General features: G+C 46.2%; 2 protein-coding genes across 9 annotated transcripts in view; one reads left to right on the top strand and one right to left on the bottom strand.

Moving 5' to 3' along the window:
- The window catches only part of UBAP1 (ubiquitin associated protein 1), a 55276-nt gene extending 43055 nt beyond the window's left edge, over positions 1-12221 (top strand). Inside the window, exons 4-7 of one of the 2 annotated variants that reach the window (XM_059924581.1) lie at positions 1115-2038; positions 9175-9357; positions 10445-10546; positions 11160-12221. In XM_059924581.1, the coding sequence (XP_059780564.1) occupies positions 1115-2038; positions 9175-9357; positions 10445-10546; positions 11160-11300 (1350 nt within the window). In that variant the 3' untranslated portion in view covers positions 11301-12221. The remainder of the gene's footprint in view (positions 1-1114; positions 2039-9174; positions 9358-10444; positions 10547-11159) is intronic. The other variant, XM_059924583.1, reaches the window with a different exon arrangement.
- An 875-nt stretch (positions 12222-13096) lies between these two features.
- KIF24 (kinesin family member 24) overlaps positions 13097-27668 on the bottom strand; it is a 61102-nt gene continuing 46530 nt past the window's right edge. For 5 of the 7 annotated variants that reach the window (XM_059924573.1, XM_059924571.1, XM_059924577.1 and 2 more), the window contains 5 exons: positions 24059-24130; positions 22234-22343; positions 16279-18483; positions 14799-14892; positions 13535-14268 (listed from right to left, as the gene is read on the bottom strand). In XM_059924573.1, the coding sequence (XP_059780556.1) occupies positions 14128-14268; positions 14799-14892; positions 16279-18483; positions 22234-22343; positions 24059-24130 (2622 nt within the window). In that variant the 3' untranslated portion in view covers positions 13535-14127. The other 2 variants (XM_059924575.1, XM_059924576.1) reach the window with 2 other exon arrangements.

Raw genomic sequence — 27668 nt, 5'->3', positions numbered from 1 at the left:
TGTGTATGAAGGCTCCCTTTTCTCCACATCTTCTCCAACACTTGTTATTTCTTGCCTTTTTGATAATAACCATTTCAATGGGCGTGAGGCGATATCTTATTGTGGCTTTGATTTGCATTTCCCTAATAATTAGTGATGTTGAACATCTCTTCATGTGCCTCTTGGCCATCTGTATGGCTTCTTTGGAAGAATGTCTATTCAGATCCTCTGGCCATTTTTTAATCAGGTTGTTTGCTTTTTGTTGAGTTTGCATCGTAAAATCTTAATTTGATTATGTCTAGATTTCTTAATAAGCAGTTTTCCTACATTTAGAGTACAGTCTGTTCATTGTAATTTGGTAGTGGTTTAGAGCATAGAATCTGTTGTCAGACTGCCTGGGTTCAGATCCAGGCTCTACCACTTAACAGCTTTATGACCTTGAGCATAGCCCCTGTAATGTTGAAAAAATCTAGAGAACTAATACGTAAAAAGTGCTTAGAATCATGCATGGCACCTTGTAAGTGCTTCTTAAATACTAGGGGCTGTTGTTATTATTGAGCACGGGATCTATTTAGGGCATTGTGTTAGATAATGGAGACCTTAAGAGGGTCTAAAGCCCAGTTGCTGCCCACAAGAGGCTTGTGATAGTGCTGGGGAAATGTTTAGAGGAAGACTAAAGCTGCTTGTGGTCATATGTGCTCAGCATCAAATGATAGAGACAGACACTATGTATGAGTTCAGAGGAAGGAATGGGCCATCAGGAAAGCTTTATAGAGGAGGCAGCTGAGTTCTGCCTGAGCCACCAATGAAGAATTCTAGGAAGGGAAATGGCCTGAGGGGAGAGAAGCAAGGGAAGTGGCAAGGTACATTTGGCCTGGTATGTAGGACTAGAGGTGGTGGGAGCTCTTTCTAGTTAATTTCTAGAAGTAACCAGGGAGCATAGTTTGATTAAATCAAGTAAGATTAGGAAGTCTTAGTTTTCCTGAGTGGGAATCCTCCCATACACCTTAATAAATGCTGCCTTGCCCAGTTCTCTTGTGCCAGGGTGAGGAAGAAGTGAATTGGGTGGAGGAATTGGGTGGGGGAGGGGAAGCCACCTGGGTTCACACTTCCTTTCTCTGATATATCTTTACAGTATGACTTCTCTTTGGAAAAGAAAACCATTGAGTGGGCTGAAGATATTAAGAAAATCCAAGAAGCCCAGTGGGAAGCAGAGCACAAGGCTGAGGAGGCAGAAGCTAAGGTGAATTCTAAGAGTGGCCCAGAGGGTGACAGCAAAATGAGCTTCTCCAGGACTCACAGTACAGCCACAATGCCACCTCCTATCAACCCCATCCTTGCCAGCTTACAGCACAACAGCATCCTCACGCCGACCCGGGTCAGCAGCAGTGCCACAAAACAGAAAGTTCTCAGCCCACCCCACACAAAGGCAGATTTCAATCCTGCTGACTTTGAGTGTGAAGAAGACCCGTTTGATAATCTGGAGTTAAAAACTATTGACGAGAAGGAAGAGCTGAGAAACATTCTGGTAGGAACCAGTGGACCCATTATGGCCCAGTTATTGGACAGTAACTTGCCTAGAGGCGGCTCTGGGTCTGTGTTACAGGATGAGGAGGTCCTGGCATCCCTGGAGCGGGCAACCCTAGATTTCAAGCCTCTTCACAAACCCAATGGCTTTATAACCTTACCACAGTTGGGCAACTGTGAAAAGATGTCGCTGTCTTCCAAAGTGTCCCTCCCCCCCATCCCTGCAGTAAGCAATATCAAGTCCCTGTCCTTCCCCAAACTTGACTCTGATGACAGCAGTCAGAAGACAGCCAAGATGGCAAGCACTTTCCATAGCACATCCTGCCTCCGCAGTGGCACGTTCCGGAATTCCCTAAAGCCTTCCACCCAAAGCAGTGCCAGTGAGCTCAATGGGCATCATGCTCTTGGGCTTTCAGCTTTGAACTTGGACAGTGGCACAGAGGTGCCAACCCTGACCCATTCCCAGATGCCTTCCCTCTCTGTCTTGTCTGTGTGCACAGAAGAATCATCACCTCCAAATACCTGTCCCACGGTAAGCCTTTTATAAATTTATTTAATTTATTTTTGGTTGCGTTGGGTCTTCATTGCTGCGGGCGGGCTTTCTCTAGTTGCGGTGAGCGGGGGCTACTCTTCATTGCGGTGCGCGGGCTTCTCATTGCAGTGGCTTCTCGTTGCGGAGCATGGGCTCTAGGCACATGGGCTTCAGTAGTTGTGGCTCGTGGGCTCTAGGGCTTAGTAGTTGTGGCGCACGGGTTTAGTTGCTCCGCAGCACGTGGGATCTTCCCGGACCAGGAATCGAACCCATGTCCCCTTCATTGGCAGGTGGGTTCTTAACCACTGTGCCACCAGGGAAGTCCCACGGTAAGCCTTTTAAATCCCCCTGAATTAAAGCTCCACAGATTTCTAAATTCTACCCAGTAGTTGCCACCCTCACATTCTTCTTTGCAAGGTTTAGGGCAGGATGGGGGCATGACCAAATTGACCTTGCTTACATTAAGTATATGTAGTTCTGTTTATTTTTCTGAGGACAGAGATTATTAGCTTTGCACCTAACCTGGTTAATGTTGGCTTGTTCCTCCCTGCATCTTTTTTTTTTTTTTTTTTCTCCCTGCATCTTTTTGGTCTTTTCCTTCAAAAAGATAATGTGTATCATGTGAATGATGTTTTCCTGCCTAATCAATTTGTTCTTTTCTGTGCTGCCATGTCTTGTGTTTGCATTTTTTAAAGGCTTTCTTTCTTTGTACCTTTTTACTTTTTCCTATTACCTTTCTTAATTTTTTTATGGTTGCTTGGTATTCCTCCTTTTATCTTCTCCCTACCTCCCTCTCCTCCCTCTTTCCATCTCACTCTGCCTTGAAGTTTGGCTGTTTTGTGTTTGACTAATTTGGAGTTATGTTTCTTCAAACTGTGTGGTACTTTAGTAACTGGGGCATAATTTGTATTGGAAGTTTCAGCAAAAGATAGAAATTTGTCTGTCTTTATTTATTTATTTATTTATTTATTTTATTTATTTATTTTTGGCTGTGTTGGGTCTTTGTTGCTGGACGTGGGCTTTCTCTAGTTGTGGCGAGCGGGGGCTACTCTCCGTTGCGGTGCACGGGCTTCTCATTGCGGTGGCTTCTCTTGTTGCAGAGCACAGGCTCTAGGCATGTGGGCTTCAGTAGTTGTGGCACGCAGGCTCAGTAGTTGTGGCTCGCGGGCTCTAGAGCGCAGGCTCAGTAGTTGTGGCGCACGGGCTTAGTTGCTCCGCGGCATGTGGGATCTTCCCGGACCAGGGCTCGAACCCGTGTCCCCTGCATTGGCAGGCGGATTCTTAACCACTGCGTCACCAAGGAAGCCCGAAATTTGTCATTTTTAAACCTATAGGTTTTAATCCTTCAATTACTTTTTTTTTCTTACTACTAAGAATTGTGCAGTTTTCTCCAAAGGGAGGGAGAGGGGAAGGTTGGAAGTCAGATTTAGTGTTGAAGGGTGGATTGATACGAAAGTTGTAATTTGTATCATCTTGAAGGAAATCTGATTTGTCACACAAGAGAGATGCATACAGGGAGGTTACTTTATTTTATGTAGTTGTTTCAGCCCCACAGAACAATACATTATTGCATTATAGAATAGAAATCACAGAAGACCAAGAACCTTTTGCTACACCAGTTCAGATTTTTTAAATGACAGCATATCAAGACAGTATTTAGAGCCAGAAAGGAGCCTGATTGTATTGGTGGGAAATCTCTGAGAGACCATAATAAGCCTGCTATTAGCTGGTAGAAAAGATGAGCCTTGGCCTGCCTTACAAAGAGTGCAAGTTCCCAGCAGTGACATTCTTGGTAAATGATTGTCTCTTGTGCGAGTGCTTCCACTGTCAGAGCTTACTGCTGCCTGTAAACTTCCATGGACCGTGGCTCAGAGAAACTAAATAGAGTGCATAACATCTCCTAGGATGGACCTTATCCTAATTCCTCCTGGTTTGTGGTTGGACTTTGGTCAGCAGGATACTCCTCTTCGCTTTGTGACTTATTGTGTGCTTTAGAGGAATTAAAAGCACTCTGAAAGTTTCCCCCACCCCCACCGACTTAAGAGTGTCAGAGGAAACCATGCTTCACCCTGGCCTGGGGACTGACTGCCTTTGCGGGGCAAATATAAACAGAGTTGGAGTTCTGGTGATCTTTTAAGGAAGTCATGACCCTTACCTCCAGGGAGCAAAGCCTAGTTCCCATCCTGGCTTTCTATCCTTAGTGCGAGTCTTTGAGGCCCGCGGTAGGAACCGTTCCCAGTGAGAGAAGCACTTCTCTCCAAGATAGGGACTTGAGGCAGGGGGTGGTGATGGTGGTCAGCTGGGCTGTATACATCCTTCAAATAGGAACTCCTAGGGGAGTGTTCCTGGAATTTGGTTCTTGTCGGCTATTTCAGGCCCAGTGTTTGGGTCTCATTTTTCAGATTTTGATTTCATGTTTCACTGTTTTATATAAACTAATCTTAGAAGTTGAGAACTCCATGGGATCATGTTAAGAGGAACAATCTTGTGATGTGCCCTTATTCTGTGTCCAGCATAAACCTGCCTGACCTAGCACCAGGGCCTCTTCCCACTGCCCCTCAACCCTTCAAGGGGTCTTGCTCTGCTCACAGGTTAGGCTCATTCTGCCATTGCGTTCTCTTTCTCCGGGTATGGATATATATTTCCCACTCTTTCACAGTTACTTCAGCAAAATATTTGCCTTTTTCCTTATACTTCTGAGTTCTCAATTTACTAATTTTGGCCAAGAAGCATACGAGTAGTGCCAGTTTGCTTTTAAATTGTATTTTAAATAATTTTCAATACACACAATCTCTTAGCTTTTCGGTGTTTGAATCTGTTGATCGTTTCTTATGTTGCCATTGCTTTAATACTTACAGTAGAGTCCTTCTCCATCTCTAGATTTAAAAAATGAGGGACTTCCCTGCCGGTCCAGTGGTTAGGACTTGGCGCTTTCACTGCTGTGGCCCCAGGTTCGATCCCTGGTTAGGGAACTAAGATCCCACAAGCCACGTGGTACAGCCAAAAAAAGAAGAAAAAGAAAAGGAAGAAAGAAATAGGAAGCCTCAAAAAAGAAATAAACAAATGAAAAAAATTTTAAATAAATAAATAAAAATAAAAAATGAATTTATTTTTATCAAAGTACTACAAGCATATTTTAATGAAATCAAGTAGCATTTAAAAGGCTTGTATTGAAAAACGGTAGCTCCCTGCCTCACCTCTCCCCAGTTCCAATTTTGCTTCCCACAGTCAGGCACTTTTGACCTTTAAACTGTTTATGCTGGGATTTATCTCTGTATTTCTGAATTAGATGCTTATATTTTTCTAAATTTATCAATTTTAGACAGGTTTATACTTCCTGTTGCAGTAGTTGAGGATTTAGCTCTGATAATAGACCCTCCTTTGCCTTCTTCCTGTATCTCCCATCATGTTTGTATCACAAATTTCGGTTCAATTAATGTTATTGTTCATATTATTATGATTGGGTAAATATTTATTACTGAGTTCAGATGGTATACTGTGGTGAGGATGATAATTTTTTTGGTAGCTTTTTATTTCTCTAGTTTAACTGCCCCATTAAAAAATTCTGCATGGTTTCTTTGTGCCTGTTGCTAATTTTGTCCAAATGCTCCAAAAGAGCTGTCAAAGACCTCATGATAATTTTCTTGTTCAAATACATTCAAGCATGTTGGTTAACCTGTCTTGATTTTGAGTCTTTTTTGGGGGGGGGGGGTGTCTTTGTTGTTGCGCGAGGTCTTTCTCTACTTGTGGTGAGCGAGAGCTACTCTTCGTTGCGGCTCACGGGCTTCTCAGTGCAGGGGCTTCTTGTTGCGGAGCACGGGCTCTAGGCACACAGGCTTCAGTAGTTGCAGTGCACGGGCTCAGTAGTTGTGGTGTGCGGGTTTCAGTAGTTGTGGCTCGTGGGCTCCAGAACACAGGCTCAGTAGTTGTGGTGCGTGGGCTTAGCTGCTCCACAGCATGTGGGATCTTCCCAGACCAGGGATCATACCTGTGTTCCCTGCATTGGCAGGCAGATTCTTAACTACTGCGCCACCAGGGAAGTCCTATTTTTGAGTCCTTGAATATCTAAAAATGTCTTAATTTTACCCTCACATGTGAATAATAGTTTGGATTTAGATTTCTTAGTTGAAGGTAATTTTTCTTCAAGAATTTTTAAGACATTGCTCCCTTAAAAAAAATAATTCAAATTTAAATATAAGCTCCACTGATTTCTAGCAATACAGTGCTATTCTGATTTCTTCCCCTACTCCCACAAGCTTTCTTTTCTTCATTTCTGGAGATTTGAAATTTACCAGTGATGGGCTTTGTTCATTCATTGTGCTTGGCCCTCCTGGATTCAAAGGCTCAGCTCAGTTTTCAAAATCTGGTTGATGTGTTTCGTTGGTTTGTATTTTCTTTTTTGTATTTTCTATCTCTTTGACTTTATGTTTTACTTTCTGGGATATATCCTTGCCTGTGTATAACCCTTTTTTTTTTTTTAAATCTCATAATCTTTTAAATAAAATTTTTACTTTATTTTAAATTTCCAAGTGCTTTGTTTTTTCCCTCTTCTGGTTTGGTCTTATGTTGGTGGCATTGGCTTTCTATTCACATTTAAGAGTGAGGCACTAAAATAAAACAATCAAAATGGGGGGAATGTGTATGTTGGGGTGTGCTTGCTGATCATGAAGATTCACTATAGGTTGAAGGTTAGTTGGCTTTGAGGGGAGCTCTGCAAAACATCAACATGTGAAGGTCTTGGGGGCTATTAAAGTTTATCTGGAGAGTTCTGCTTGAAGGCTAAAGAAGGTGGGGAATGCTGGTGTAGACTTACTTAATCCCCTTTTTGGTTCCTGCAGCTCACTCTGCCATATGCTGTACTTGGTATCCTTAGTCCTTTTTGACTCATGTTTTCTAGAGACTTAACGTTCTGCCTCCTGCAAAGGTGAGGTGGGGAAGGTCTGCCTGAGGGTTTTCTGCTCTGATCACTGCCTTCGTTTCTTGCCTTATCCCAACAGTACCCGGTGCTTCCAAATGCTGAACCTGTCTCTCGGGGTCTCCAGGGGCGTGTAACTTCATTGCCTCTGCCCATTACTCTGCCTCCATTAGCATTCCACCTTCTAAAATTTCATTGAAATATATTGTCCTCTGCTGTTCCCTCTTTTTCTTTGACCTTAAAGGTTAATACAATTTTATTTGTTTTATTATCATTTTAGTGGGTTTTGGAGGGGAGGAGAATCAGTGTCAATTTACTGTGTTAAACGAAAATCCCCCCTTTGAAATCCTAATAGAGCTCCACTTATTCAGTAACTGTTGATTAGGGGTAAGTTTCAAGCTCAAAGCCAGGCCTTAGGCATTTAGAAATGCATGTGACATGGTAACTAACCTCTAGGAGCTCATACTGTGTGTAATAAGTACTGTGCCAGCAGTGTGACCAAAATGCTGTTTGGCTATTGCTATTCTCAAGCCCAGGTAGAGCCTGGCCCTGAAAAGAGAGAGACAATCTTGGGGCCTGCAAAGTGGCCAGACGGGTGTGATGCAGTTCCCATGCCCTGTCGTGACTCCTGTAACCTAATGACTGAGCCCCACGATTGGACTGCCTGGAGTATGCTGTGGGTGAGAGATGGTTAAGCAGAAACTACAGGCTTTTAGGCCTGTAGAATCTTCTTGATTTTTCCCAGCTGACTTGGAGGAGAGCATCTGGTTATAGCTATATAATTTTTTTTTTACTATTTTATTTTTAGTTTTTTTATAATATATTTTAAAATATTTATTTATTTATTTTTGGCCGTGTTGGGTCTTCATTGCTGCGCACAGGCTTTCTCTAGTTGCAGCGAGTGGGGGCTACTCTTCGTTGGTGGTGCGCGGGCTTCTCATTGCGGTGGCTTCTCTTGTTGCGGAGCACGGGCTCTAGGTGCGAGGGCTTCAGTAGTTCTGGAGCGTGGGCTTCAGTAGTTGTGGCTCGCAGGCTCTGGAGCGCAGGCTCAGTAGTTGTGGCACACGGGCTTAGTTGCTCCGCGGCATGTGGGATCTTCCCGGATCAGGGCTCGAACCCGTGTCCCCTGCATTGGCAGGTGGATTCTTAACCACTGCGCCACCAGGGAAGTCCGGAGCTATATAATTTTGAACATGCTTCTAGGATAGCTGGCTCCTTTCCCTCCTCCCTCCCCCACCCCCCGCAAAAAAAAAAAAAAAAAAGGAAATAAAGAAAATTTTGTTGAAAAATTTTCCCTGGTTCTTCAGAGTTGGGCCAAGCTGTCAAACAGCTTGTGACTTTGTTCCCATGGTGGTTCTGTCCTTTGGCCTGGGAGTGAGCTGCCTTTTTGCCTTGGGGCTGACTCATTATCAGAAGTGGTGGGAGGATTTAATCCTGGGAATCTGTCCACCAGTCAGGCTGGGGTTAGTAAGGTCCTGTAGCCAGTGCAGTAGAGGCAGGGCCCTAGAGACTACGGTCCAGTCCTTGAGGGCACAGCCTGCAGTGGGTAGTAGTCCTTCAGTCTTGGCTCCGTACGACAGCGGCTATTGCAGGGTATCAAAGCACAGTGCATGGTGTGGGGCGCAGAGATGGAGTGCCCTCAGAGCACAGGAGCCCTGAGCTGGCCAAGTGTGGGAATGGCGCTGGCAGTCTCTGCCCAGCCAGCGATAGTAGAGGCGAGGATGGACACATTACTGGCAGAGTCAGTCCAGAGTTGGGGTGTCTGAGGTTACTGATCCCTTTAGGACTCAGATACGGCAGCCTAGGAAAGGGATAAAGGAGCCCTGGAGAGAAATAACAGCAGCCAGCTTGAGCATCAGTCCCGAATGTAGTTTTCAGAACTTCTTTCTCCACCTCAAGCCCAGGGGATTTGGGCATGGAAGGGCATGTGGCTCTTGTGGTGCTTCCTCGCTCTGCAAGGTGGGATGAAGGCAGAGGACAGCCACAGTTGCAGGTGTCTTCCCAGTTTTTCTCTTCCTCAGCTGGAGCTCCCCTACCACTCTTCAGTCTTCTTCAGGATGTCTGGCCAGAAACCTGGCCCTTTCTTGCAGGCAGGTTGCTTGACTGGGAGGTTTGATTAGGTCAGAAACGACAAGCCCGTGGATTGGGCTACCTCAGTGATGTGTCTTCCAGGGCCCATGTCTTTCTTCTTGCCTTAATCCTTTTGTTTCTCCACCACCAGGTCACACCTCCTAATTTCTCAGTGTCACAAGTGCCCAACACTCCCAGCTGTCCCCAGGCTTACTCTGAACTGCAGACGCTGTCCCCCAGTGAGCGGCAATGTGTGGAGACGGTGGTCAACATGGGCTACCCATATGAGTGTGTCTTGAAAGCCATGAAGAAGAAAGGAGAGAATATTGAGCAGGTGAGCGGTTAGTCAGCCGTGGGGCAGGGCGGGGGTAGCAGAGAGGTCCCACATCTCTGGAGCTGGAATAGTGTCTTGCCTTTATCCTAGAGTCCCTCAGACTCACAGCACCATTGTCTTTTCCTGTGACTTGAGGGGGGTGGGCAGGACTCAGGGTGCTTTGTTGGGCAAACCAGCAGCCTCAGCAGCAGTGCTTCTGCTTTGGGGGCTGCTCTGGGACCTAGGCTGAGGGAGAGCTTTGAGAGTATTGGAGTTGTCGACTGTTGCCCAGTTATCCCCTTCTCTGCTTTTCCCGAGACAGCATTCTAGGCTTGGGGTATGGTCAGATGTCTTCTTCCAGAAATGTTTATCCTGTCAGCACTGCCCAGGGAGTTCCAAAATAGGGTACTGGAGTCCTAAACCTTGGGGGCACTTTCTGACTTGGGTGGTTTCTTAGAAGAATATCTTGGGACTTCCCTGGTGGTGCAGTGGTTAAGAGTCTGCCTTTCAATCCATGGGACACGGGTTCGAGCCCTGGTCTGGGAAGATCCCACATGCCGTGGAGCAACTAAGCCCGTGCGCCACAACTACTGAGCCTGTGCTCTAGAGCCCACGTGCCACAACTACTGAAGCCCATGTGCCTAGAGCCCGTGCTCTGCAACAAGAAGCCACCGCAATGAGGAGCCCACGCACCACAACTAGGGAGAAAGCCCGTGTGCAGCAATGAAGACCCAACGCAGCCAATGATGATGATGATGATGATAATAATAATAATAAATTAATTTATTTAGAAAAAAGAAAAATCACCATTAAAAAAAAAAGAATATCCTGCCTAGGCTGTGGAATTGACGTCAGCTGGGAGATGTGAGTCAGCCGTGACAGGAGCTCCTTTGAAAAATGGCTATGCATGTTTAGAGGGGTGTACCTATCAGCAAATAGTCACTGAGGTACTGCTGTGTTGGACACAATTCAAGGTACAAAATCAAGTCCTATCTAGGATCTAATAGCCAAGGTGGGGAGCAGATGTCACACTTGTTGGTTTGTGTAAGACTTTTGGGAAGCACAGACAGGAGTAGCAATAGGTGCTTAAACCTTTCTCTTTTCTTAGATTCTCGACTATCTCTTCGCACATGGGCAGCTCTGTGAGAAGGGCTTTGACCCTCTTTTAGTGGAAGAGGCTCTGGAAATGCAGCAGTGTTCAGAGGAAAAGGTAGGAACCTTCATGCTTCACGGGAACCCTCTGGAAAGAAGGGACAAAGTAGTCTGTCTTGGGGGTCCTCCTGGACTACAGCCTTCATCCCTTCCAGTGACTGTAGGCAGAGGCAGTTGAAGCACAGAATCTCCCACGTCCAGACAGGCATTTTGGCTAGTTTGGCTCAGATAAAGTATCGGGTTGAAGACTATCTAGAATGCCAGGGAAGGGATGGGAAAAATGACCTGGGCAAAAAGCCATACTTTTGGATGTTGGGGGAGATTGCTAGTCACTTCACCTAGGCTGCTCGCCAGAGAGCAACCATTTCTGGGTTCAGTATCCTGCTGGGTGGGAGCACAGATGTGGATGGTGGGACCTGAATGAAGGTCAGCAAGGTTTGGGACTGGGCATGGCTCCTGATGGACGATTGGCCGTGGCATCAACCTGTCTTCCTCCATGGCCTCGCTTCCTCTACGGCCCTCCTCTGCTTGCTAGGGGACCTCACAGAGGCTCATGAGGCTCTGGCAAAGAACGCTCCCCCAAGCAGCCCCCTTACACACATATTCCTCCACTCAGCTGTGCTGTGTGGCTGGACCCCTTTCTTGAGTCTGTATTCTCTTATTTCCCTTAGATGATGGAGTTTCTTCAGTTAATGAGCAAATTTAAGGAAATGGGCTTTGAACTGAAAGATATTAAGGAAGTTCTGCTATTACACAACAATGACCAGGACAATGCTTTGGAAGACCTCATGGCTCGGGCCGGAGCCAGCTGAGACCAGGCCCTGCCTAGGCCCTGCCACGGAGCACCCCCTGCCGAAGGCCCTGAGGAGATTACCTGTGGGGAAGAATGGGCACACTTCCGGATTTTCTTTTGGGGGTGGAAGGTCAGGTGTAGAGACTGTGCTTGCCAAGTCTCTATGAGCCTAGGTCCTGAGCTGGGGAGAAAGTAGGGAAGATTTGGGGATGCAAATGCCCCCAGAACTGTCCTGGCTCCTTCCATAGTAAAAGTATTTGTATTCTGAGAAGTGTCCTTCCCACCTTGGCCATCCAGAGAGACTTCTCTGGTCTTTCTGGGGTCTGTATGGCCTCAGCCGAAACCTGGCCCAGCTGCCAAAAGGAGTTGGGGAGAAGGAGGTGGGAGGGCCAGACTCAGTGCTGCTTTGGGGCTAGATGTTTCCCTTCTCTGCAAGGGTGGACTGACCTCTAATCCAAGTTGAGTGCAATTGAAAGGTTCTTCCAGGGTTTTGTTTTTTTCCCCTTTTAACGATGTCACTTAGTGTTACGCTGGTTCTGCAATGTCTCTGAGGTGCAAAGAATGCCCTTTTCCCCTTGGGGCCCTGAGTTTGCCTTTTCTGCCAGGCAGTTACCATACTTCCTTGCCCCAGCCTGTTTCTTTTGGCCTGGTTTGGACCACAGTCTTCTGCTACCCGAGATTTTAGAGCCCCCTGCTCTAGAAAACAGTTGTCAGTTTAAGAAATCATTGGCCCCTTCCCAGCACATCAAGTGGGGAAGAAAGAGGCTGTGATTTAGTCACCCAGCACTAACTCCACCTCAGTTCTCCCTGGAGAACAGCCTCTCCCTCCAGCCCCTTGCTTTAGGATGACACAATGAATAACACCTAGTCATAGAAATCAGTCTCTTTGGTTTGTTTTGTATTATGTTGTACATCATTAAAGATCTAAATACAAAGGATATACAGTCTTGATGAATCTAAAGTAATTTGCTAACTATTTTGATTCTTCAGAGAGAACTACTAATAAAAATCTAAAAGGTATATCCTGCTGTGATAACTTCTTTATTGCCAAGGACTGTTTTACTGCAGGGTGGAGGTGAGTGAGTGGTAAAGGGATTTGCTGGGGATGGAACAGGAGCTAACCATTTTCTGTCATTTCAGTACTTTCTTCCAACTCTTAGGCCCATGGGACCCAGGAGCTGGCCCCCCCAGTCTGCCCTGGTTTTAGGTTTATAAAGGCAGGTGTAGACAAGGGTCTGTTTAAACTTGACCTAGCCCAGTCTCTGGGTCAAGGACATAGACATACGCCTTCCTGCAAGACTGACTGGCGGTGAGACAGGCTGGGCCTTCAGGGGGATCACTCAGAAATGAGGAACAAGCCCCTTGTCCTCTGAGCAGCATCATGCATGATTATGTGTTCCACAGGCAGGACTGGGATTCAGACTGCTTTACTAGCTCTCAGTGCTGATGTATCTGACGGCACTAGATTTATCCCTAGAGCTTCTTGTCCTTATACTTAATACTGTCCCACAGTCCCTCTTGTGCTCTTGGATGGGTCTCTAATTTTTTTTAGTGATCACGTGAGGAGGGCGTACAGAACCTTTGGGCTGGGAAGCACCACGCTGGAAAGAGGCTGCCCTCTGGTGGTCAGATCAGGCATGGCCATTGTCTCAGAAAGCCCCCCTTCTGGCCTTTAAAATTAATTAAACCCTTCTTTTAAAACCTGTAAAAGTTATCCTTTACCTGTAGGAAATCAAAGTTTCATACTAAAATGGTGTCAGGGCCAAGGGCTTTGACATGAATTTCAACTTGATCCAGGGTGGCCTTGGTTAAGTGATGGGCCACCTGGAGGCCACTTGGTATTTCTTAAGCTTCTTTCTGCTAAAAAGATACAGAAAGAACTCACATGAAGGTGTGTGTGTATGTGTGTAGAACTGCTTTAGAGCCTCAGACTACTGACCAGAGCACTCAGTGCCAAGACCCTGAACACAGGCCATTGAAGGGGGAGTAGATGGCCAGGGCAGTCCTGGATGAGGGTGAGGCTAGGAGATAGACTTGCCTGAGATACTGCAGCTCTTCCACTATTCCGTGAGGGAGCGTGGGGGTGAGGATTCACAGACAGGAGCCAGGAGCATGACGCAGGTGGATGGTCCCGACAAAAGGTAGAGATTGGGAAAGAATAATGCAGTGACGCGAGCACCCTCTTCTGTCTAAATACTGGATTGCAGGGAGGGAGGGGAACTGGAAGCATAAAGCCTGTCCCACATCTGCTGCTGTTAAAGACATCAAATCAAGGTTTATTCATTTTACATTTTCAAAAGCTAACTGAAGTCCCAAATCAATCTCCAAGGGCTGATGGGGCAGAGCTCACCCTCCCTTGCCCCACTAGCACCAATGTTTTCGTTTTTGACCAAGTCCTGGAGAAAGGCACAGAATCCAGCTGATAAAACCTCTGGGCTCAGCATGTTATCTTCCCTAGCTTGTGACCTCAACACAACCTCTAGGTTACCACTGACCATCCCCCCATCCACTGATCCCCAAATTTAGAAACATCTACAGGGTTATTAGACCTGTGTTTCCACAGACAAGGGGTCAGTAAAGGCAAATCCTCCTCCAGCCCCAAAGAAAAGGGAGGGGCCTATTAAGTTTTTCAGGCTGATCTGTCCTTCCTTACAGATACTCCTGTGCTTAGAATTGAGGGACAGATGCTTGGCCCTGAGAGAGGAGCTGGGACCCAGCCAAGGCCACGTGTGGCTAGGAAGAGGCCAGCATGGGCAGGACCAGGGAGTGGGTTCTGATATCTGTAGGGGGACCTGGCAGAGGCCCCTCCAGCTCGAGAGCCCAGCCACCACATACTGGATCTTGCTCTAAGACACCGCTGTCCTCTCAGGGGCCGCAGCTGGCCTGTGGCAGGCCAGGTATAGCTGCAGCTGGCTCCTCAGACTCTGGATGCACTTGGACTTCAGAGCCATGATTTCATCTAACTGGGTCACAAAATCTTCAAAATCCTGGAAAGGAAACAAAGGACAAGTGGAGCTTTTGCTGTTGCTGCCAGATCAGCTTTTCTAGTCCCTTCTCTTGTATGAAGATTTCAGAGCCCAGGCCCTTCCTCCAGCTGGAAAATCTGCAGGACAGTCACCATGGCACAGGGTGGGACCACTTCTCTACGCAGAGAGGTATTTTGCAGGGCAGAAGGGTGGTTTCGTAGAAGTACCTCTGGTCTGCATAAGGCAAGTAAGTCACTGTTACCATCACAGGGAGGGGCACCGACAAGCTACTAGGAGGGCAGAACGGCAAAGAACAGAGGCTGGAAACATTTTGGCCTGGGAATGGGGAGTGTAGCACCATCTCCCACCTGTCCTTGCACGCCCTCAAGCCAACTCAGAGGGGTGGCAAGAGCAGGTCCAAGGCCTCAGCAAGGTTAGAGTGTGACAGCAGACCCTTTCTGCACACACAACTACAGCAGAAAAGGATGACTGTCAAACTAGCTGCAGGCTAATTCCCAGCAACCCCTGAGGGTCCAGCCAAGACCACTTACATTAGGAGCCAGCTGGCTCATCAGGGTCTCCTCCTTGAAGCCCAGCTTGGCCATTTCATCCAGCTGTTCCTGGTGTGCTCGGATGAGTACCTGCCTGGGAACCAGAGGGGATGCTGTGATCCTCTGGGCCTCTCGTCTCTCCTGGACAGCTTTCTGGAAGTGAGCTCCATTTCCAGGCCAGGAGCTGCTTCTGCCCAAAGAGGTCGAGGCTTCGACCAGAACCAGCTCACCACCACCTCCTGCCCCCTCACCCGTTCTTTTCAGGCCTTGTCAAGGGGCTGAGTACAAATGAGATTCTGGGAAGAGATGGGCTTCTGGAGCTGCCCCCTGCCTCCCCAGGTACCCTGAGGCACAGGGCTGGATGCTGCTTCCCCTCCGCACGAGCTGCCCACATCTTCCCTGCAAGAAAGCTCAAGCCTGTGCCACTGCAGCTGGCACACTTGGCACAAGGTAGAGCCTGCCACCTAGCCTGCTGTGATTTCTACTTTCTTTGGGGAGTTAAGGGACCAAAGCAAGGGGGTTTGAGCTAGAAGCTGGAGGATCTGCCTTCTGTCAGAAGAATCCAGCTGATAAAACCTCTGGGCTCAGCATGTCATCTTCCCTAGCTTGTGACCAACCTCTAGGTTACCACTGACCATCCCCCCATCCTCTGATCCCCAAATTTAGAAACATCTACAGGGTTATTAGACCTAACTGTGTCAGACTCCACTGATGGATAGAGACCAAGGAAACAGCAAGACTGTCCACCTTGTAGAGGTGGGCTCCTCAGCTGCACATCCCTGCACACCCTTCTCTTTGCCCACGGCCCAGGCCTGAGCCCCAGCGAGCAGCTGGTAGACGGTCTGCCCAGGTGTCAGGAGCCCTAGCAGAGGGCCGCAGCCTCACATAGGAAGCATCTGTTCCCACAGGGCTGCCCTGCCTTCCTGCTCCTGGGCCTCCGACGCTGCTAGACCCCTTCCCCTCCCTCCTCTCACATTCTCAAAGGCTCTCTCATCCTGCTGTACCATCCACAGCCTCCTTTGGGAAAAGCAGCACAAATCACCAGCCCCTGTTTTTTACCTTCACCATCTTGGAAGGTGGCCAGCCTGCTTTGGCTCTGGGGTCACAAGGCTGCTGCTGCTGTGTCCCTGGGGAGCACTTCCAGGAACACAGACCCAACAGAATGAAGAAGAGGATTCTGATCTCACCATAGGTCTTAGGCTTGCTTATAGGGTCAGATCCTCCCTTCTTTCACTCACATCTCAGCTTTCCCAAGCTTCTTTCACTCACATCCCACCTACCCTACGTGGCAGGCCTGCTCCAGTACATTTTATTCCTGCTGTTCATGTCAGATGCATCTAGGCAGGCTCCCTTGAAAAGGTGGACAAAAAGCCTTTCTCTGAGCCAACCACAGCCATTCCCAGAACAGACAAAACATTCAGCTGTAGTGGGAGTAGGGGTGCCAAAGGGGCTCAAGTCTAGGTAGGAAAGTCCAACTTACTGTGCGTGCCCCAGGACGGGCTGACGGAGTGTCCTGGCAGTCTTGGGAGAGCCTAGCCTTGCTAAGTACCTTGGGATTGGCCTGCGTTTGAGCCACGCGATGTCCTCATTGTAGCAAGACAGCTTGATGGGGTCTGTGGACAAACCCAGCTCCTGCCAGCCAAGCCCTGCCAGGTGCTTTCTCTCCTGGGCCCAGGGCTGGCCGGCCACATCACTACTTCCTGCTTGGGGGGTGAGTGTAGGCCCAGAGTGGGGTCCCCCAGTATGTATGGTGAGGAAGGGTTTTTCTGGGAAACCCTGGGAGCAGCCCAGCTCTGTCTCAGCATCGCCATCATAGTGCCGCTGGGAGAAGAGTGCAGTCTCTCTGCTCTGACAGGGCTCCCCCAGGTCAGCCTCCCTGTTGGGCAGCTTGTCAGGTGGGTGCTGATGGATGGGTGACAGGGACAGAGCTGGAAGATCACCCCCAGGCTTACTGTCGGGGGGTGATGATGAGAGCCACAGGTGCTCAGATGTTGAAGACATTGGCAGGTCTGCCTCTTGATCACCAGATGACACTGTGTGGCCCACAGCTGGCCCCCCTGTGTCTGCTGCCGCTAGACTGTGCGCAGCTCCATCCTGGGCCGACTGCTCCAAGTGGGGAGAGCCCTCATCGTCCGGGCTCTCCAGGAGAGACACGGTGAGGGAAGCCATCAGTCCAGAAGCATGCTCAGAGCATGTGCCTAATTCCCCTCTAGAGTCTTCTCCTTGGAAAGGGTTACTGTTTTTCATTGTTCTGGTCGCCACAGTTGGGCTACCTTCACTGACTTCTCTCAGAGGTGTGCTCACTGTGTCTCTTTGGTCTGGGGATCCAGGAACTGTGACGTGGGATAGTGAGAAAGTGCAACCATCTTCCTCCAGGGATGGTGAGCTGCCCTCAGCCTGCCGAGGAGCCTCATTTTTGAAGGCATCCTGTCTGAGGTCAAAGGCTGGGCTGCCACCCCTTTTCTGGTTATACACAAAGCCTACCTGTGAGCAGTAAGGCTTCTCTGCCAGGTTTTCTCTGGGAGGAGGCCCTGAGGAGGTGGAGTCCTCCTCTCTGCTCCAGTCCAAGGGCACCTGACTTGGGCTGCGGCCGTGATCAAGTGCTATCCTGTGGCTTGCGGGGTCCCTGGAGTACATCCAGCTTCCAGTTAGACCCTTCTCGTCACCTTCTGTCCTGGGGCTAAAAAACAGACTCTGCCGCCTTTCGGCTACCTGCTCCTCAGGACCTTGCTCCCTCTGATGAAGGAAGAACGAGCCTTCGCTATTCTCCAGGGTGTTTCCCTGCTTTGCGGTCCTCTGACAGGAGACATGTGAAAAAGAATCTTCACTGAAATCGCTGTCATCAAGGTCCTCAGCTTGGGCTCCATCATGGCTCTCACAACAAGAATGGAAGGGAGGAGGGGTGTCATTCTGGAGCTGCCCCTCCGGAGGCCGGGACTGGCATAAAAACCTTTCCAGTGGCTGGTACTTTAACTTCTGCTGGAGGAGAGGTGGCTGCTGGAACTGCTGGTGATAAAAGCGCAAATGTTCCTCCCTCTCCTTCTGATGCGGAGGGATGTTTGTCCAAGCTTCAGAGGCAGGCCTGGTAGGTGTGCCCCCCTTGCTGCCCTGACTGTACTCGACTAAGTGGTGGACGTTGCCAAAGGAGAGCTCAACTCGTGACACAAGCTGCTTTTGCACTGGCTGCACAGTCTGCGCTTTCTTGCACCGGGAGGGCAGCTTACCACGGACTGCTTCTCCTCCTGGGCCAGAGGCCCTGCTTCCCCACCCGAGGGCAGTTTTGTTGCCGATTGGATTTTTCTCAGAGCATAATGCAGCTGATTCTTCTGCCCTTTTTTTGGCTAAATGTCCAGACCGCATGGTTCCTTTGATGGAGCTAGTTTGAATGACCCACTCTTGGGGAGGACTCCCTCTAGAGCCACCCCTTTTACCAGGAACCTTAGGTACAGAAGCAAAAGGGATATTGGCTGGGTGACTGGCCAGAGGATGGGCCTTCGTTCTTGTGGAGCCAGGTGCCACTGTGAGCGACTGTTGGAGCCCCAGCTTGACTTTTTTGGGAGAACACTTGTCCCCTGGCAGGGCCACAGGAGAGCTCTGAATTCGTTTTGGAGAAGAGTTTCCAGATGTTCGATTTCGACTGCTAGCTGAAGTGCAACATTTAATGCCTTTCTTTAGTTCTTTGACCCTGTAAACGACCATTTTATGTTAAATGTGCATTCTTGCATGTTCTGTAACTTCTTTCCTATAGCTTTCAGGGAAAACAAAAACCAAAGAAAACTATTACAAGGACTGGGGAATTACTTTTTTATCTGGGAGAGAACTGGAGGAAATGGGGAGATTCTATTTCAGCATGAAATACCTCTCTTTACCTGAACAAAGAAGACCAGTGTCTTCTCTCAGGATAGTAGTGTGCATCCAATATTCCATGATCAGGAGAGTTTTGGAAATACCACAGTCCCATGTGAGGGCCAGGCCAGAGGAGCTAGTCTCAGAACTATGCCCACGCAGGGCCCATGCCACGCTTCCTGAAGATCGGCCAACTCAGGAGCCTAGTGTCTACCCCTTACCCACTCTTCCATGATCAGAGTCTTCTTTTCCCTGCAACCACCTCCTTTCAGGCTTCTCTGAGAAAATGAGTTCCCTCGAACCTGCTGGGCACTTCAAGAAGCAAAAGCCCTCTGGAAATAAGCAGGCTTGTGCTAATTCCATTAAGGGAAAAATGACCTGTCTACTCACAGGGTTTCTCAACCTTAGCACTAGTAGTGTTTGGGGTCAGATAATTCTGTGTTGTGGGGAGCTGTCCTGTGGAGTGTTTAGCAACCTCCTTGGCTTCTACCCGAGATCCCAGCAGCATTTCTCCCCAGTCACAACAATCAAAACTGTCTCCAGACATTGCCAAATGTCCCCTAGGAGGCAAAATCGCACCCTAGATAGAGAAATAGAGAAACATGCTCTATTTTACAAGGGAATTTTAGAGAGCATGAAAAAATCCAGAATTAAGTCTCTGCTAGGATTCAGTTGCCAAGATCAGAGTCTCTCACTCTGTGATACCTAAAACAAAATACAAACAGTGTAAGAATTTGGATTTACAAGGAGACATCAAGTAAAATGTGACTCTCCAGTGGTTTGTTCGTAGATTCTGCGTTGAAATCCCCTAGGAGGGAGCAGTACTTCTGCCTGGGAGCTCCCAGAAAATGTCTTTTCCATTGTTTTGATTTTAATCCACTCAATAGTAGCCAAATGACCCCTCTGGCCATTACTGAAAACCAAGATAGTAAACCTGACACTGAGACTTGACTTAAATCTTCCTTTTAGGTCTGAGAGGCAAGGCAAGCAGATAACACAGTAAGCAAAGAGACATAGGATGAGACTAAAGACACATGAATTGTGTCCTTGGGCCTTTGCTGAGGTATTGCAGTAGGGCACACATCCACGGAATGGGTTGAGAGGTCCCACAGCAAGTCTAGATGGTTCCAAATTACTTCCTGTTATAAAAATCTGAGCTATTAGTTTTGTTAAAAGAGAAACACCAAAATTTCCTCCTAGCAGTCATAGTAAATAATTCTAGAAGCCTGAGGGTGCCGGAAGAAATCTTACAGGTAATTTGGTCATTGATGCTAAATGCTTCCAGTGTACTCTACCTTTTACCAAAATCACTCCTGTTACTGAGTTCTCTTCTGATACACCTGTTAGGGGTCCAGCTGGAACTTTATTTTTGGACTATTTAGCAACATTCTTCTAGTATGTGCAGAGATGAAAATTTTAAATGAAAGGAAAATTTTAAATAAGCAATAAAATCATCCTCATCCTGTGTGTGTATGGATTGTTACCAACAATTAATTTAAACACATAAAACAAATGACTTTCATATTTATTTTCAATAATTTGTCAGACTGCTTTAAATGGAAGAGATTATTTCTATTATACTTATTCTACTTTTTAACCAAAATTATTTCAAATAATTTCTCAGTCGTACTCAATACATCCCCTCTGAGAAAGGGTTACTTTCATCTTCCTTTACTGAGGCACTGAGAGGAAAGTCTTGTTCTCTGCTCCTTAATGATGTTCTTACTTCAAGTACTTGATATGTCTGTGATTTGGGGAGTGAATGGGGTTATGAAACAAGATTGACTTAGGGTTAATAATTGTTGAAGCTGGGTAATGGATACATGGGGGGAAAGAACTTGAAGCCATACTGGTTTTTGGGGAACAATTTTGGATCATCCCATGTCTTCTATCTGATCTCAGTCTTCACTGTCTTCTAGTAGTGCTAGGGTGCTGGCATTAGGAAACCATGCAGCAAGAAAACCTCCTCGAGGAAACTTATTTGGGGGACCTGTTATAGGCATACTTCATTTTATTGTGCTTTGCTTTGTGGACAGTGTTTTTTTTTTTTTAACAAATTGAAGGTTGGTAGCAACCCTGCATAGAGCAAGTCTATTGGTGCCATTTTTCCAACAGCATTATTTTTAAATTAAGGTATGTATATTGTTTTTTTTTAAATCACTTTACTGTGATCTTTGATCTGTCGTGGTGGTCTGGAACCAAACCTGCAATATCTCCACAGTATGCCTGTAATATTACTATTGTTAAAGTTAACATATAATGAGTGCTCACTATTTGCCAGGTGTGGTGCTAAGCCCTTCAAACATATCGCATCAGTGATTCCACATAACTGTTATATGAGATAGGTGCTATCATTATCCCTGTTCACATTAAGGAAACTGGGGCCCAGAGAAGTTGCAAATTTGTCCAAGACCACTCAGCTAGCTAGTGGCAGAGGCAGGGTATTGGCCCAGACAGTCTAACTCGAGAGTCCACTCTGGTAGCCACTTTGTAAATGATCTCTCCTATTTAAATGAGATAAAGTACACAGAGAACCTCACTCAAGCCCTCAAGCCCAGAAGGAGCTCCTCCTTTCATTCACAAATATTTATTACACATCTACTAGATACCAAGTACTGTCTGGGCAGGAGAGATACAGTGGAGAAAAAGATAAGGTTCCTGTTCTCACGGAACTTAGATGGTAGCTTATCTTTCCTTCTCAATGAGTTTATAAAATGCCATGGATACTAAAGATTCTGCAACAGTAATTAAAAAAAAAAACCAGGTTCCCCTCAAATAGTTTGTTAACTTTGGAGATGGCTTCTTGGGAGACTGAAGAGGAGGTGTTGTAAGACAGGACCAGCAGCAAAGCAGCCAGAGGAAAGAACGGTAATGAGAGCATTTTCACACGTGTAGGAGACACGTGACCCCAGGGTCAGAGATGGGAGGGACCCTGGCAGATACCAAAGTCACTAGAGCCCTGACCTGGCAGTAAGAGGTGCTAGTTCTGCCACCAACTCCCAATGAGCCCTTTTAAAGTTTCCACCCTTTTCTGGGCCTCAGTTTCTCCTTCTATAACACAAGGTTGGTCTCTTCTGGACCTACACAGCTCTGAGTACTCCTGCCTTGACAAGTAATAGGTATTCTATCCCTAATAATTAGAGCTGAGGCTAGCAGGAAGAAAATCTCACTAAGCCTTCCACTCTGGAGAAATATTTCATCTCCCGCTAGCCATTTAAACGCCACTGATGGGGAATTCCCTGGCAGTCCAGTGGTTAAGACTCCACGCTTCGAATGCAGGGGATGCGAGTTTGATCCCTGGTTGGGGAACTAAGATCCCACATGCCGCGCAGCGCAGCCGGAAAAAAAAAAAAAAAAGCCATTGATGGAGTTGTCTCCTAAACAAGGGAACGTGTCACCTTCCTCTTGTCACATTCACACTTGTAAAATGGCAGGGCCTCCTAGGTCACATTCTCCAAATGACCAATTGCACATTCCCCTGGCAGTAGGATTATTGCCCCAAGAACAGGCTTGTGGAGCTCAAGGTCAGATCCTTGTGTGTGTATCACACACACATGCACACACGACCTGCCACCTAAGGGGGACTCACCGGTCAGCATAGCGCAAGGTATTCAGAGTGTGTTCGGTGGCCACATGGCTTGGCGAGATGTTGGCAATCATGCAGGTTTTGGCATTGCCAATGAAAGAGTCCTTCAGAACCTGTTTGAAACAGAAGGCAGGTCAATGAAGTCAACTAACCAAGGGCCTACTGACTACTTACTGTGTGCAGGACACTGGGCCACAGTCACCCTCACCCCCTTCTACAAAAAGGTAATTCACAAAAGGAGAAACACAAACAGTCAATAAACAAAAGGTACTCACTTCATCACTAATCAAAGAAATGCAAACAAACCATTTTAAAAAACTAAAATTTTTGCACCTACAAGATTAAGATTAAGACTCATACTACCCTGCTCTGGTGAGGGTCTAGGGAAAGGGCGCTCTTGTACACTGCTACACTGCCCATATACCGTGTAGCATGAATTGGTACATGCCTTTGGGAGGGCAGTTTGGCAATATGGTAAAAATTTGGTAAAAAATGTTCACACTCTTGGTTTGGCAATCACACTTCCAGGACTTTATCCTAAAGAGATAATAATTGCTCAATTGATCCAAAAAAAAAAAGTATACACAGGATATTCATTACCTTATTATAATAGTAAAATGTGGAAAATCTACAACTCTATAAACAGGTAACAAACTAAATAATTGTAAACTGCATACAACCGTAAAAGATAATTATGTATATTAGGTACCTGGAAAGATCTAAAACTTATGTTTGAGTGAAAAAGTATATTATTCTGTAAGTGGATCCATGTGTGGAATTATTTTTTTAATTAAATAGGACACAATTTCTGGGGATGGAGGACATGTTTTGAAAAATAAAAAAGCCAATGTCAGAATCAGGACTAACCACCTATAAGAAGGGTTTCCTGGATCCCTGGTTGAAATCATGTCTGAGAAGAAACAATCTAACCCAATTCTGACTAGTAAGGAGCTATGTTATTATAGGTTCTGCCCCAGGTCCTGTGGAGCTGCCGGTCTAGCTGCACAGGGTGAAAACCTCTCCCAGAATACAAAGATCCTCACCTAGACCGCCTTCTACCTAGTGTGTCCCTACTGTGCACAGGACTTGGTGCAGAAGGGAACCAGGGGTGCCCATAACTGTCTTCACAGCTGTTCGTACCTAGGCAGACCCCTCCGTGGGCCACTCTTCCGCAGCCATTACAGATGCGCACTTATTGGCGTTTCCCATTAATAAAGAAGCACATTTTCGTGACAGAAAAATGGAAGAAAAAAATTACCTATGGTTCTACCACTCAAAATAATCAGCTAACATACGCATAATTTCCGTGTAGTTTTTTCTTCTCATTTCATATTTTTAAACTATAGATCTTAGTCATCTTTCCCGTCAGGACATGTCAAAAATCTAGCTCATTCTTTTTAACTGCAGCCATTATTTTTTGTCTTCAAACACTGGTCTAAGTCTTACAACTAAGGAAGTACCAAGTACAGCTGCACTACCATCCCCTTCAAAGGCTCAGAGACTCCACTAAATCAACAAGGTTTCTTTACATTAGAAATAAGCAGAAAGCTGTTGGATGGTGACCACTGCTGCCCCGCAGGGAGCCTGGCTGCTTCGTACTGCAGGTATCCCTGCCTGAGGATGCCCCTTTCTTCTCCAAGACTGAGAGCGCCTGGAAGGAACGTGACTCCTCCCCCTCCTCTCTCTGCCCCTCCCTCCCCCCCTCCCCCCTCCCCCACTCCAGGTAGCATCACGCCTTGCTGGCAGTGGATGCTCTGCTGAAGGAATAAATGAATGGAAGAAGGAACACGTGAGTGAACCAGAACTCAAAGCTCATATATAACTTTACCTGAGTTAATTTGCTTTGCCTGAAGGGAGTGTGAGTGTGTTCCTGATCCAATGCACGGATACATTCCTTCAGCTGCAAAGCGGTAGAATAATAAGCACATCAAATATCCCATGCAAAGTGAGAATAACAGATCAGATTTTTCTTAAATAAATCACAGTCATGCAATTCCCAAAAGGAAGTCAAAATGCCGTGGTAGTTTCTTGTTCAACAAGAAAAATCAAGCTAGACTGGGAAACATCATCCTGTGCTAGCTGTGCCTAGTTAAGGGCCCCCCCAATTTAAAGGCTGTGATCCCAGAATTAGCCCTGATAGCGTAGAACAGACAAACTCAGGGACATTCCCACAGGTCCCAGAGTCCAGCTTATGTGGTGGCAGTTCTGGCTTGCCAGCTCCCTTTCTCTCCTCTTCTCACACTCTTCCCAACTACAAGATGCACTTCAATAGCAAAAATACCTATACTACTCCCCCACCTCCCTGCTCACACATGCACACCTATAGGTAAGGACTCAAGTGCAGATTCAAGTTGTCTGGATGGGACAGGAGAAATTCTAGAGTCAGAGCTGGGAAGGAACTGAGAAATCATCTAGGTCTACCTCCTCATTTAAAAAAAAGGAGGGACTGTGGCCCATAGGCAAGGGCATGTCACTTGCTCCTGGGCAGAGCCCCTCAAAGAAGTGCTCGTTGGACATCACTAGTGCTAGCAGACACCTGCATATGTAGATCTCTAGGGGCAACATGCCCATCAGAAAGAGCAGGGGTTGGCAGGACAGGATCAGGGAGGAGAGATCTTCTATTTCTGAGTCCTGCATCTCCGCTAAGCGGCAGTAAATGAGAAGAAAGGGAGGGAAAAGAATGGAAGGAATCCCTTGGCAGTGCCAGCTCTGGGTGTTCACCGAGAACAGGTAATTAGCTTTGAGAATCTGCTGTGGCTGTTCTTGGCAGCAGCTACAGGTGCCCACAACTAACCCCTCTCTATCTAAGAAGCTGCCGGGTTATAAGAAGGTGTAAGGGAATTTCCTCTTTCATTACAAATCAGTCCAATATCCCCAAACTTTAGCACTGGGAAGATTCTCTAGAAGGGACGAGCAGGTACCCAAACCTGGTCCCTGAGTTACACCTGCCCCTTATGTACTCAAATCCAAGTGTGGCTATCAATCTCTATGAGCCTTTGGGTCCCTTTAGCCTTGAATCAGAATGGAAAGTAGACTTTACTAAACTCTAAGGGAAAACCAAGGGAAAGACCCAGGAAAGAAGGGGCACCTTTGTGCACCTCACAAAGCACAAGATTTTGATCCTATTCTATAAGGCTTGTTCTCAGGCCCCTTTACATGCTATCGCCCATGTGAGATAGACACAGTCAAGCCCCAAAGGGTTCTCCAACTTCACAGGTACTTCTCAGGTTTCTTGGTTAATTCCTGGACCATAAATTTAAATATGAGAATCAAAGATTTCTAGCTAGAGGCTGTGGACCCTTGGCCAATTCACTTAACCTGAGCTTCAGAATCCTGATCTATAAAGTGGGAATAAGAGAACCTGCTTTGTTATGAAGAGTAAACTGACTAGCATATGGTACGTGCTCAAATATATTGGTTCTGGGGCTCCTTGGAGAAATGGTTGATTCCAGGGCTAGGGCAGGGAAGAGTGTGTGACATCTTATAGTACCAAAAGGCAAGGAGCTGCTCAAAAAATGATGGGGGCATGTCAAAAGGATACAGAAACCAACTTGAAAGAACTCCCAATGGCCATCTGGGATAATTTGAGCAAGGAAATAAATAATGATAGAAATGGATTCTAATTTAGCAAATAAAAGAAATATCCATTTACTATTATAACTAAATAACCAAATAAATAAATTAAAGAGAAAAAACAGCTCTTTCTTACAGCAGCATTCTAACTAATTAATGTAGAATGATGAACATAGAAAATCTCATCAGGTAAACACCACAGTAATAATTGTTGCAGGTAAGAATCATCAATGGGTACTAAAATTAGGCAGCAAAAGTGTGATGTAAACAGGATATTTGCATAGTTTCAAAGTATCTCTCCATAAGATACTTACTACAAAGGGAATAATCATAACTTTACAGTGGAGTAACCTAGCACAAACCACCTTAACTCAGTGATCAAGTTTAACATCACCAGTAATAAGACATATTGACTGATACGATACACTGAGAAGCGTACAACTTCTGTGGTATTCTTGCTAAAAATTCATTATCTCAATCTAATAATGAGAAAATATTACACAAACCCAAATTCAGAGACATTCTGCAAAATAACTTGCCAGCATTCTTCAAAGGTGTTAAGGTCAAAATTGACAAAAACTGAGGAGACTACAGACCCATGATAACTAAATGTAACATAGAATCCTGGACCCGAAAAAGAACATTAGTGGGACTATTGATGAAATTCAAACAAGGTCTGTAGATAGTTAATAGTATTATATCAATGTTCATTTCCTGATTTAGATTACTATAGTTATGTAAGATGTTAACATTAGGAAGGCTGGGTGAAGGAATGCTACATGTTTATTTCTGTAACTTTTTTAAAATCTAAAATTATTCAAAAATTTTAAACAATAATAAAAAGATGCTGATTCTCTCACCTCTCAGCCTCCCAATTTATCCCTCATGAGGCCTGGAAATAATGTGTCAAGCTGGAGATTTCAGTTCTGATCAAAAGGACTTAAATACTGTGGAGGGGCACAAGACAGGACTATGCATCTATAAGAAGGAATAAGAGTCTCTGTACACAGCCATGGAGTGAGCTCCAGGATACTGTTAAGTGAAAAAAGTAAAGTGTGCTAAAGTACAGTATGCTACCTTTTTTTTTTCCTCCTGAGAAAGGGGTGAATGCAAACATATATATTGGTAGAAAATCGTTATCTAAGGGGAGGGAGGTAACAGGATTGAGAGGATAGGGAAGAACACTAGACTTTTCTGAATGTGGCTTATTTTATAACTTTAACTCAATACAAAATTGGTAAGCTTAAACACACAGAGAAGAATTATTTCAAGTGACTTTGCAACACACTATTATGACTGTACATCCCTAGTGGGATACAATTTAAGGGTAAAAAGGAAACTGCAAAGAAATCTTAATCTGAATTCATTAATCATATTATGAGTAATATTAACATGATTTTGGTATACATATATATTGAAGTAGAGCAAATAAATTATATTAATGTTGTTAGGAACTAAGAATTTTAGCATAAGAGAAAAGGGAGAGAAATATAAATTTTAAAAAGTTAAGCAAAAATCCTGTAGTCTTAATTTTGAATTAATTTATTAGTGTGAATCCCTGATATACTTTTACCTTTAAAAAAAAAAAAACTACGGGCCTTCCCTGGTGGCGCAGTGGTTGAGAATCTGCCTGCCAATGCAGGGGACACGGGTTCGAGCCCTGGTCTGGGAAGATCCCACATGCCGCGGAGCAACTAGGCCCGTGAGCCACAATTACTGAGCCAGCGCGTCTGGAGCCTGTGCTCCGCAACAAGAGAGGCCGCGATAGTGAGAGGCCCGCGCACCGTGATGAAGAGTGGCCCCCGCCTGCCGCAACTAGAGAAAGCCCTCGCACAGAAACGAAGACCCAACACAGCCATACATAC

The sequence above is a fragment of the Balaenoptera ricei genome, chromosome 6, assembly GCF_028023285.1.
Source record: "Balaenoptera ricei isolate mBalRic1 chromosome 6, mBalRic1.hap2, whole genome shotgun sequence".
NCBI classification, from domain to species: Eukaryota; Metazoa; Chordata; class Mammalia; order Artiodactyla; family Balaenopteridae; genus Balaenoptera; species Balaenoptera ricei.
This window is presented reverse-complemented; position numbering and strand designations above follow the sequence as displayed.